We start from the raw sequence: 12,144 nt of genomic DNA, 5'->3' as shown, positions 1-12,144 counted from the left end.
GTGGGAGTGACAGAGGAGGAGGAGGAGGGGGAATATTCAAGATTACCAGTAAGTAATCTGAGTATGACCTCCACGTCCCTCTTTCTCATCCAGGTACTTACCTTTGAGTTGTACCAAAGCAGAAACAGGAAGGACGCCCATGCCCACCACAAAAGACACAGACACCAACGGTAATGCGAAACCCACCCAACACCAATTTATTTAAGATACAGCAAAAAGCCAAAGGCATGCTGACCATGACTCCTATCACCACCTCAACCAGACACAGCCTCCAGACACCCACACAAAAGGACGTAGACTGGAGCCCCTCCATGTTGAGTTGGTAATGCAGAATGAATGTATTAGGTGTAGCTCATGTGGCAGCTTGGCAAATATCCAACAAAGGTAGCCCCCACAGGCCTGCCCAAGAGACGGTCACCCCTCTTGTGGACCGACCCTGGACCAAAGCTGCAGTACAGAGGCCCACACTCATAGAATCAAAGATTAGTCCACCGGCTAATCGTTGGAATGGAAGCCTGGCAACCACAGTCCCCTGCCCCCTGATCAGTGAGACAAAAGGACTCTCTCTGGGACAGATAATGTAAGACCGCCTGCTTGGCATCCAGACAATGCCAAGCCTCCCCCCTAGGAGAGGATGGATCAAGAAAGAAAGCTGAGATAACCACTTCCTGAGACCGATGGAACCAAGAGGCGATCTTGGGCACAAACGAGGGGTCACAGCCCAGCACCAAAGCCTCCTCCTCGACCACTAGAAACAGTGGCCTACGCAAGAGGGCCCTGATTTCCCCCAAATGCTGAGCCAAAGTAATGGCAATCAGGAAGGTAGTCTTCAGCAACAACTATTTCATCTCCAACTCCTCCTGGGGCTAAAATGGAGGCTTCTGCAATATGGACATGACCAAAGGAAGGTCCCATGGGGAACCCCAACTGGGCCCAAAGGATGAGTACCTGCTACCCCTTTCAAGAGCATTGAGACCAGAGCCTCGCCCTCTACCGCAGAGGACCAGGAAACCTGGAAAGCCCGAATGGCAGACCACTCAGAACAGAAAGTAGAGACCACCAACCCCTTCTCCACCCCTTCATGAAGAAATTGCAAAATGTCTGGGATGCCACACTCCAGTGCCAGGACACACTTCAGGTTACACCAAGCCAGAAAATTAGCCCAATGACGGTCAGAAGAACTTAAGTGTAGAGGACTGATGCACCCTCTGAACCATCCCAGCCACTGCAGCTGAAAGGCCTAATGCCAGGAGATCCCTCCTCTCCGTTTCCAGAACCCACAAGGGATGAGAGAGGAGAAGGGGGACATTGACCATCCGCAATGCAGATGGCCATCTGAGCAACACCCAAGGAGATGCTAACAGCATCTCCAGAAGGCCCGGGAACCACCCCCTCTGAGGCCAGTAAGGGACCACCAGGATAAACACACGTGGAGATGATCTGATTGTGCTGATGACCTGCAGAATCAGGGGATTTGGAGGAAAGGCATAAAGAAGCTCTGAGGGGCCAAGTCAAGGGAACAGCGTCCACCCCCCCACAAACCCCTGGGGGGCAGAGTCCTCAATCAAAACCAGGAAAGTTGAGAGTTGCAGGGGGAGGCAAAGAGGTCCATCCAGGGATGCCAAACCACCGACACACATCCTGAAAAACCTTGGGACAAAGAGACATCTCCGCTGAGACCGGAAACACCCTGCTGAGCCGGTCCACAGTCACATTGTCCACCCCCCGGATATGGACCGCTCTCAAGGAGACCAGGTGTGCCATGCCCCAGGTCCAAATGGACAAAGCCAGATCCTCCAGGGAGCGGGACCCCGTAGCCCACTGATGGTTGATGGAAGCAAGAGCCAAGGTGTTGTCTTTCCGAACCATAACATCATTCCACTAGATCGAAGACCTGAAGACCACCAAAGCCCTAGAACACCTGATAACTCCTTCCAATTGGAGGAGGGCAGCTTGAAAAGAAAAGAGTTCCAGTGAGCACGGAACGTACTCAAAGGTAAGTACTGGGAAGAGGAATGGGGACATGGAGGTAATGACTTATTCATTCAAATGGATGGTAAATTAATTTTAATACATATTACATTCACTTTAATGTGTGCAATATTCATTTCAATGGGTTTCATATTCATTCCATTGCATGTCCTATTCACTTCAACATGTGTCATATTCATTTCAATGGGTGTCATATTTATTTCAATGCATGTCCTATTCATTTTAACGCATTTCTTATTCATTCCAATGCATGGTATATTCATTCAAATGCATGTTATATTCACTTCAACGTGTGTCGTATTCATTTCAATGGGTGTCATATTCATTAAATTGCATGTTCTATTCACTTCAAAGTGTGTCATATTCATTTCAATAGATATCATAATTATCTCAATGCATGTCCTATTCATTTCAATGTGTGTCTTATTCATGCCAATACATGTTATAGTCACTTCAATGTGTGTCATATTCATTTCAATGGGTGTCATATTTATTCCAATGAATGTTATATTCACTTCAACCTGTTTCATATTCATTTCAATGGGTGTCATATTCATTCCATTACATGTCCTATTCACTTCAACGTGTGTTATATTTATTTCAATGGGTGTCATATTCATTCCATTGCATGTCCTATTCACTTCAGCATGCGTCATATACATTTCAAAGGATGTCATATTTATTTCAATGCATGTCCTATTCATTTTAACGCAGGTCTTATTCATTCCAATGCATGGTATATTCATTCAAATGCATGTTGTTTTCAGTTCAACGTGTGTCATATTCATTTCAATGGGTGTCATATTCATTCCATTGCATGTTCTATTCACTTCAAAGTGTGTCATATTCATTTCAATGGATGTCATAATTATCTCAATGCATGTCCTATTCATTTCAATGTGTATCTTATTCATGCCAATACATGTTATATTCACTTCAATGTGGTTCATATTCATTTCAATGGGTGTTATGTTTATTTCAATGTGCGTCATATTTATTTCAACGTGAGTCATATTTATTTCAATGGGTGTCATATTCATTCCATTGCATGTCCTATTCACTTCAACATGTGTCATATTCATTTCAATGTGTGTCATATTTATTTCAATGGGTGTCATATTCATTCCATTGCATGTCCTATTCACTTCAACATGTGTCATATTCATTTCAGTGGGTGTCATATTCATTCCAATGCGTGTCCTATTCACTTCAACGTGGTTTATATTCATTTCAATGGGTGTTATATTTATTTCACCGTGAGTCATATTTATTTCAACGTGTCATATTTATTTCAATGCGTGTCATATTCATTTCAATGGGTGTCATATTTATTTCAATGGGTGTCATATTTATTTCAACGTGAGTCATATTTATTTCAACGTGTGTCATATTTATTTCAATGCGTGTCATATTCATTTCAATGCGTGTCATATTCATTTCAATGGGTGTCATATTTATTTCAACGTGTGTCATATTCATTTCAATGGGTGCCCTATTCATTCCATTGCATGTCATATTCACTTCAACGTGTGTCATATTCACTTCAATAGGTGTCATATTCATTTCAATGTGTTTCCTATTCATTTCAATGTATGTCTTATTCATTGAATTTCATACTCATTTCAATACATGTTATACTCATTTCGATACGTATTATAGTCATCTCAGTGTATGCCTTACTCATTTCACTGCATGTTGTTTTCACTTCAATATGTCACATTCACAAAGGTGTAATTTTGACTTGAACGGCCTCCCATAAGGCGCTCTGCTCCCGCAGGAGGAGACCAGCCCTTGTCTATATGAGCAGACTATTGTATCATGCCGGCAGCCCAGTGCCACTGTGCGGCAGCGATGACAGACACGCGCTCTGTATCACGGCTTCTCCTCTCTTTCACCTCTCTACTAACTGTTCCACTCGGGTGACATGAAGATGCACTGATCTGACCTTCCTTAAACAAGCTAAACTTCTCATCAAAAATAAACAAACTACAGTTAAAACAGAGACAGATAAAAATGGCCTTACATTTCTGTTTAAAATGTCTTCAACAATGTATCTGATAGGATTAACCATTGCCAGTATTCAATGTTTTGGAAGGTTTATAGTGATAAAATCGAAAACAAAACAGTCGAATGTCAATATGTCGAAAAAAAAATGGCAAAAAAAATTCGCATTTTTTTAATGACGTTTTTTATTCGAAATGGGGGGGTTCCCCCCAGCCCCCCTTTTAAAAAAAATTAATATATAATTAAAAAGGGGGACATTTATTTTTCGACATTATTGTCATTCGACTTTTTTTTCTCAACATTTTGACTGACCACCGTTTTGGAAGGTTTCCTGGCTCTCGCATAGCTGTATCTGTATGCTTTCCCTGTTCTCCTGTACGCAAGTACACTTGATTATATTACCCTTATTCTGTGTTTACTGCTTTCTTGTGACTGCGCTTGATCATTATTTTCACTGTTGTGGAGTCTATAGAGCGCTGCGTGCAAGAAAATAAAAGTCTGAACTGCTGTGTGTCAAAGAGAGTAATCCATGGGCTGTGGTCGTAGCTTGATTAATGGCTGCTCCTTTATCTGTCCGTAAACATTTGGCGACATTGGGTACACTAATAAACATTGCACGTGGAATCGTAAAGGACAAATATGTGTATTGTTACTCAAGTCAATGGTACTCATTTTATCCTGCACAGAATGATGAGCTGTGTGGCACAGCTTGTAGTCCATTCTGTCACCATAATGCCAAGGGAGGCGCTGAGCAACGGAAGGCTTTGGTGGACGCTGCCTTAGCCACAGCACACAACAGGCCGTGGGAACACCACGCCCCCCCAATCATATGATGTTACCATAGGCAGACAAGGGGGCGCCAGCTAAAAAGGAAATGGACAGGGATGAGGGATCCAAAGTGAGAAAAGGGCATGAAAGGGGAAGGGCAGTAAGGACTGGCCCTACCCACAAAAGGGGTTTAAAACCCAACTACAGGTAAACACCCTATTTTTCCAGGAGCTGCAACTGAGGACAAGGGATTCCCACTCGCCCACGCCGCTGGAAATGTTCATGAATGTTCACTGTTTAAATTGTTTAATTTACAGCAGAATAGTTGCAGTGGAGGTAAATGGTGCATCCAGGCTGGAATTGCTGACAGGAACCACAAGGGACTGTGCAGTCACCAAATTAACAGCAGTGGGGGCCTAACCTCCGAAGAGCCAAGGGTCATGTGGTATGGGTGGGGGGATTGAAGGGGTCGCGCAAAGTAAAATGGCGGGACGAGGGCAGGAGGTGGAAGGGGCTAGCAAGCACCAAAGTATAAGTGTGTGGGGAAAAAGGTAGGTTGGGGAAGGGGGAGGGTTCCAAAGGCACTGCAAAGGGGTACGTCCACTGTGGGAGGTAGTAGAGGACCTACAGGCCGGAAACAAAGGAGACAATGGAAGGGGTAAGAGAGAGGATGAGAGCAGGGGAAACCAGGGGAGGCGGGAAGAGGTCAAGTAACAAAGGAACCCAATGATCGGGTGAGAGATCCAGAGACCAGGGGATGCAAGGAAAGTATGGAACAGGACAAAGGTCCTGGGAAATGATGGTGAAGAAAGCAGAACCATCGGGGGTCCGAGGGGGAAACAAGCAAGTGGGAAGAGGACAAGTCACCGGCAGAAACGTTAAGGAAGCAAGGGCAGGATACATGGGGAAACCTCAGGAAAGGAGCAACTGGGTAAGATGACAATAAACCTGGGGAAATGGGCACTGTGTAAGAGGTCAAGTCACCTAAAAAACAGGGAATGGTGTAAGAGGTTAAGAGACCAGGGGAATGTGTAAGAGGTCAAGGCACCTGGGGATATGAGTAATAGGTGTAAGAGTTCAAGACACCTGGGCAATGGGGAATTGTGTAAGAGGCCAGAAGACCTGGGAAATGATGAACTGTGTAAGAGGTCAACGCACCTGGGAATACGAGTAAGAGGTAAAGACACCTGGGCAACGTGTAAATGTGTAAGAGGTTAAGCAACCTGGGAAAGCCGCTGATTGCAGGAGGAGATCATCTGGAAAAGCTTATGAATGAGTAAGTGTGCCAGCTCAGAGCAGAACCCTGAGGCTGCGCTGCTGAAAGCGGCACACCTGTAAGTCACGACCTGCCTAATAAAGCAGCTGCAGCCTTATCCACCCACAATATGTTGTCTGCTTGATATTATTATGGGGGTGGCATGGGACAATGTGGGGGGTGGCCAAAACTGGGATGAGATCATCAGGGGCGGGAAAGGGAGCCGATACCCAAAAACAGGGTCGACAGGCCTCATTTGAGTCGTTGCTGCTAGGGCGAACGCAGATATCTATAGTGAATGTATTTGTCTATGGAGCCATAAACTGCCATGTGCCTTTACATTCCCCTCAGCAAGCTAACATTAAACACAAGACAATTTCTTGGGGTGAGAAAAGCAGGCAGTTGCCTGGGGAACAGTGGATTTAAAGGGAGAGCATCAGTTGTTCCCGGTCAAGACTGGGAAGGCTCTTATTCAGTTAATACTATTTTTTATTTGCCTTGAATTGCAATAAAAATTGGTGTTCTTGGTTATCAGCAGAGCATTTTAAATTGTGATTAACGTTAGATGGCTTCAGACTGCATTGAGTGCGCAATTGTGAGTGACGATTGTTAATATTGTTAGGTGGATGTTAGGTGAATGTCCTTTACAAGTTGTGAAGTTAGGTAATTAGTAATGGGTGGGGTGAACAAAGCTTCATGCTTTGTTAAGAAGTGACTAAAATTAGGTGACTGTACCATGCATTTTCTTTCCCTGTGTGTCTTTAAGTCGCCTGGGGATAGGTGACAAAGTTGCAATAATACTCTTTTTGGACAACATGTTTCTTTAACTATTGTTTGCTTGCTTTATTTTGTCAGTTGTGTACTTTTCAAGTAATCACTAGAAAGCAGAATATTATTTTAGCCCTGGGAAGACAATTAAAACACAGTTGTTTTAAATTCAGCTGGGAGGATATGTGGGCTTAAATATCTGCTTTACCACTTAAAGTATGTGATGCTGTGCAAATCTTTTAATCTCACTGTGCCACAGCTGGCACAATTGTAAATCCCAGTTTACAGTGTAGGCCAATAAAAATAGCCTCACTCGTGGTTTACTAAACTACAGTGCATCACTGACAAAGACACATGAGTTGTGAATGTTTCTATTGTTGCAACATATTCACAACCCATAGAAATATTTCTCATCTACTGTTAGAATGGATTTCTGAACTCTGCTCCGGTGAATAGATGTTCAGGGGGTCACCGTTGTGTAGTGAAACAGGGAACACTTGTGCGAAGTTAGCCAGGACAATTCAAGGTAGCTTGGAGAGCAGTCAAGGCTAAGTCTCAGGAGTAGGGAGGGTGATATGAGGTCTTGGATGAACACAGTAGGAGATGGTCTTTGGAGATCGAGCTCAAAGCAAGGCTCTACTGGGACAACAGCGGGCTCAGCGTGCCAAACCTACTCTGCGCGGTTCCGGACAGGCCTTGGATCTGCTTCGCTTCTCACAATACTTGGCTCTGTGTATCGGTCGATTCAGACGTAAGGGTGATCTGTAGGTCTGCACTCAGAGCCCCTCCTCATATCCTAAAATTCCAGGGTGGGCTCGCACCTGGCTGGCCAATGAGGAGATCTGTCCACTCATGCCTGCCAACAGTAGCCCATTCAGGGACTACTGTGGCTCTCACGAACACAGGCACACCAGACATTCTGCCACCAGTAGCGTAGATTGGGACCAGACAGCTGCAGCCTACTTCCTGGGTACCCACCCATGTGACAAGCATTAGCCCATGAAAAGTACCGCCTTTTGTGGGAGAATGCACGCCCAAATCAGGAATCCCCTGTTCACAAAGAGCAAGAGGAAGGCCAACAGACAAAATGGCCAAAGGAGAAGACAAAGGACCATATGGAATGGCCATGACGAGCACTAGCCACAGTAATGAGCGGTACCCGCAGTATGGCTCAGTAAAAGTTAATTAAAAAAAACAGGAAAAAGCTTCTGCTGCCACCAGTCTACTCCTAGGCACATTGTCCAGTTACCAAAAAATCCTTAAGGGATGTGTAGGGCCGGAAACTCAAGGACCCCAGTTGCGTGGAACTGTAATGTACTTTGCACACTGAAATAGAATTGCCAAAAGTGGCAACAAAGTCATAAGACTAAGGGAAACAATGCTTCCCAGTAATGACTGTAAGAAGGACAAGTCAGTTTCCCCAGAACAATCAGAACATCCAGTGGAGCGCAGCTGAAGGTCGTACTTCACTGGCAGAAAGTAAGGACTGGAGGCTGAAACAAAAGCAAATAGTTGGGAAGCCCACAAATATAGAGGTAAAATAGCAGTAAGTGAAATTGTACCTAACATTTACACATTTGTGTGTGTGCGTGTGTTGACCTGAGGATTGTGTAGTGCTATAGTTGGTAATTGTGCAGAGGAATTTCAGAAAATGAATACAGATAAAAGCTTATGTACGGTTTCATGACTGAAGAGAGGTTATTCGCTCTATTTATACTTTCCAGTGAGAGCAGAAATATTGACAAAATAGATTGAGCAGCAGCAATGAAAGCTTTGGTGATGCCCCCTTTGAACCATGATAATCAGAGACTAACTCAGAGTACTACTTAGAAATATAGTTAGTGAAAGGGGTCTTGCAGTGTGATTGCTCTGAATTCCTGTGATAAAACAAGAGTGATGACAGTGGGAATGATCCAACTGGATTTGGTGTGTCGAAAGTGGGGAGCAGGTATTTTGGGCTTAACACCCAAAGACATTAGCACAAGCGTACATACATTCCAACCAAAAATGCTACTGAAAATGTGATGAATAGAAAACAACGATTGCTAAGTTCTGAGTCCTGGCCCCTGCGGCATAAGGAAATGGGAACAGATATTGAGGGAAAGGGTGGCTCCATTAGGACAGAGGACATCATTTCCAAGTACATAATTCATAGATCCCAATGCAAGCAGCCTATGTGGTGACCCTTCAAGGCTATGGATAGGTTTCCATTTCCAGTCTATGGCAATACCTACTACAATCGATTATTGCAGGAAAAGTATTTATTAGAAATGTCCTTCTGGGGGCGTGGGGGGGAAACCCGTTCAAACGTCTTGACTCTTCAATTTGGTATAACCCATATATCAAGGATGGGAAGAAAATGCTGTTTTGGATGGAATGGTTCCTTGGGGTGTCTAGTGAATAAGAAATCTTAGGGGAGATGGGAAATGGCTTACCTTTGGACAGATGAGGGCTGCCTGGCATATTCCACAGTGCACAATTCAGTAGTTTCGCAATCTAAGGCCGGTTATTACGGACGTTTCAGAGAAGGGATATATTGATTTTGAATGATTGAATGGTCAGGCTGAGATTGAAAGTCATCAGACGAGCATGTATTACAAATTGATTATGTCATTGGCCAATCGCAATACTAGTTTATTGCAGGAGTGATCGGCAAGGTTGTCTAGTGTAAGGAATGGGGTGCGCTGGGCAAATGTCTGCAGGAATGTGGCTCTCTCATCTATCAGCTTGGGGGAGAAGTCCAAACAGGTTAAGATCCCAAATAGGGGCAATTGAACGCCCATGTGCTTGTATAAGCGAGGTATGACCGATACAGATGAGTGCTGAAGGTGTTCTCACAGAGAAGGTGCATTAGAACACATGCTGTGGGGGTGTACAAGAGTGAGGTATTTTTGGGAGAAATTGACCTTGGTTTTCAACAATGTGCTGGGATTATCCCTTGATTATAATTTTGAGATGCTATTATTGGGTGATGATGAGCTTACTGATGGTTTGACTGTTGCGCAGAAGAAGTGGTTGTTTAGGGGCTCTTTGATGGCTAGGAAATTGATCCTGAGACACTAGAATTCAAGGATGTGTGATGATGAGAGTGCATGTGGATAAGATGTTCAAACTTGCAGGGATGGAGAGAGTGATTTACAGACGTCAGAAGAAAAACAAGCTGTTTGGGAATATCTGGGGCAGGTTTTGGGATTCGTACTAATTCTCTGATTCGGTGGGTGAAAAAGAAATGTATTTTAGTACTTATTTCAAAATGGATGGCTATAACTACTAACCACCATGTATATTTATTTCTCGATGTTCTTCCCTCTTGCTATTCTCCATAATACTTTTGATCTGCAGGCATCAATAATAATATACAATGTATTGCTTCAATTGGCATTCAACAGTTAACTCACTCAGTCATTTGTTCTTCAAAGGGCTTAAACCGATCACAGTTTGCTGTCAAATAAAAATAAAAGGTTGTAAGTAATGTGTAAAATGCATTTCTAATTCAATAAAAGCTGTTTCTTGCACTGATAATTATAGCCATTTGTCAAATATGTGATGGACATGATTCCAATGACACTAAAACATCAACAAATATATTATCAAACACATCATAAGCACAAAAATCACACAACTGTCCTCCTCAATAGTTTGCGTTTCTGCACAGAATATTTGTTATATTTGCATTCTTATTTATTGTATGAGAAAGATGCCTCCAAATACAAATGCTTTATGAAGGTTCATTTTTGGAACTTCTATGAATTCCTATTTTTTCTTCTTCCATTTGATAGCTTCATATTCTCAAATTACTGTCTATGAGGAATACTCACACAGTATGTCGTCATCCTAATATTATAATTCCACATATTTGTAATATTCCAACTAAAGGAAAAATCAGCACCCAATACTGCACCACCTAGGGGCCATTCTACCTTTCCTCACAATCCCCAAGAAGCTCAACGTCTCCCAAACCCTAGTTCTCTATAGGCTGGAGTAATACAACAGACTCTTACTCTATGCTGCCTTCCTCCCGTTGCCCACTTCAACTGAACCAGAATAGAACTGCAAGACGTATCTTGACCTCAAGCCCAGGGACCGTATCTCTCCAGCCCTAAAATCTCTCCACTGGCTCCTGGTGACCGCAAGGATAATATGCAAGTCCTTTTGTATCATCCACAAGGCTGTCTGGGGCCTACATCCAGTTCTCCCTCTCTAAATACCTCCCGGCCAGAGTCCTTCGATCCTCTGGCACCAACTCTCAGCACGTCAAATGTTTATGCAATCAGCGAGTGGGAGGTAGATCTGTTTCCTCAGCTAGTTCCTCCATTTGGAACGGCCTCCCTGCCACCCTCAGGCTTGAACCGGATCTTAACTTCCAGAAACACCTCTGCTGCTGTGATTCGGGCCTGGTCCCTTCAGAGTCATACAGGGGCGAGACCACCCCTCCCAGTCCCCCCCAGCATCCCATGACAGCACTTGCCCTTGGCCTCCCTTTCCTGGACTAGCCCAACCTGGTCCTTCCTGCCCACCACACTCATCCTCTCTTCCCCCCCTCTTTCCCTGGCACTTGCTGCCTTGGCCCTCCCAGCACTTGCCCGTCCCCACCCTTGTGGGTACCCCACTCCTGTACTTCTCCCTCTGTTCCTTCCCCCTTGCACTTACCATCATGTCATGCACTTGCACAGTAAGATTGTCACAGGGCCAATATAACCGTTTCTGTTGTTCTAATTTTGTGATTCCCATGCCCCTCTCTGTCCCCCCATCTTGTCTTGTGGCGCCTGGAAACACATGTGTATTGGTGCCATACAAATATACAATAAATAAAATAAATCAAAATTGATTGAAGATGTAAAAAGCAGAACATGATTAAATAACCAAGACCTATAGAAGAATGGGTTTCGTGCACAAGTTGCGTAACTGCAGATGAACCTGGACTCACTAGCATCCAATTAGAGGGACTTTGAAGGAGCATATTTTGTAATATAGTAAAAAGTAATTGTTATCTAATGAAGACGACACATATCTGACGTTTTTCGGTGCTTTGAAATCCATGATAACCAGAAAAACTGTATCCAAGACCTCACTAATATTGAGTGCAGAGAGACAATATCTGGCTTAAGATTTATTTCCAAAGTGGGTAACAGGCCGTGTGATCCCCCTACAAAATGCTACCGAAGCATATCTTAAAACATAGTCCATCTCGTGAATATACCCAATTTAGTTCCTCAACATCATTTAAAACTGAACGCACAAAACAAATACTAACTATCTGCAATACATACATCCCCTTCCAAACCAGATTAAAAATAAAAAACATGATAAAGACACTCCTGTAACCACTTATTCTAACAAATACCATACAACTACAT

General features: G+C 43.7%; 1 protein-coding gene across 2 annotated transcripts in view; it reads right to left on the bottom strand.

The window, feature by feature from the left end:
• LOC138569869 (ATP-binding cassette sub-family B member 5-like) overlaps window positions 1-12,144 on the bottom strand; it is a 1,230,756-nt gene that overhangs the window by 714,664 nt on the left and 503,948 nt on the right. For both annotated transcript variants that reach the window (XM_069648261.1, XM_069648260.1), the window contains one exon: window positions 10,186-10,228. In XM_069648261.1, coding sequence (XP_069504362.1) covers window positions 10,186-10,228 — 43 coding nt within the window. The remainder of the gene's footprint in view (window positions 1-10,185; window positions 10,229-12,144) is intronic.

The sequence above is a fragment of the Ambystoma mexicanum genome, chromosome 2q (assembly GCF_040938575.1).
Source record: "Ambystoma mexicanum isolate Mex_15411 chromosome 2q, UKY_AmexF1_1, whole genome shotgun sequence".
Classification (NCBI taxonomy): domain Eukaryota; kingdom Metazoa; phylum Chordata; class Amphibia; order Caudata; family Ambystomatidae; genus Ambystoma; species Ambystoma mexicanum.
Note: the sequence above shows the minus strand (reverse complement) of the source record. Positions and strands in the feature narration are given on the sequence as shown.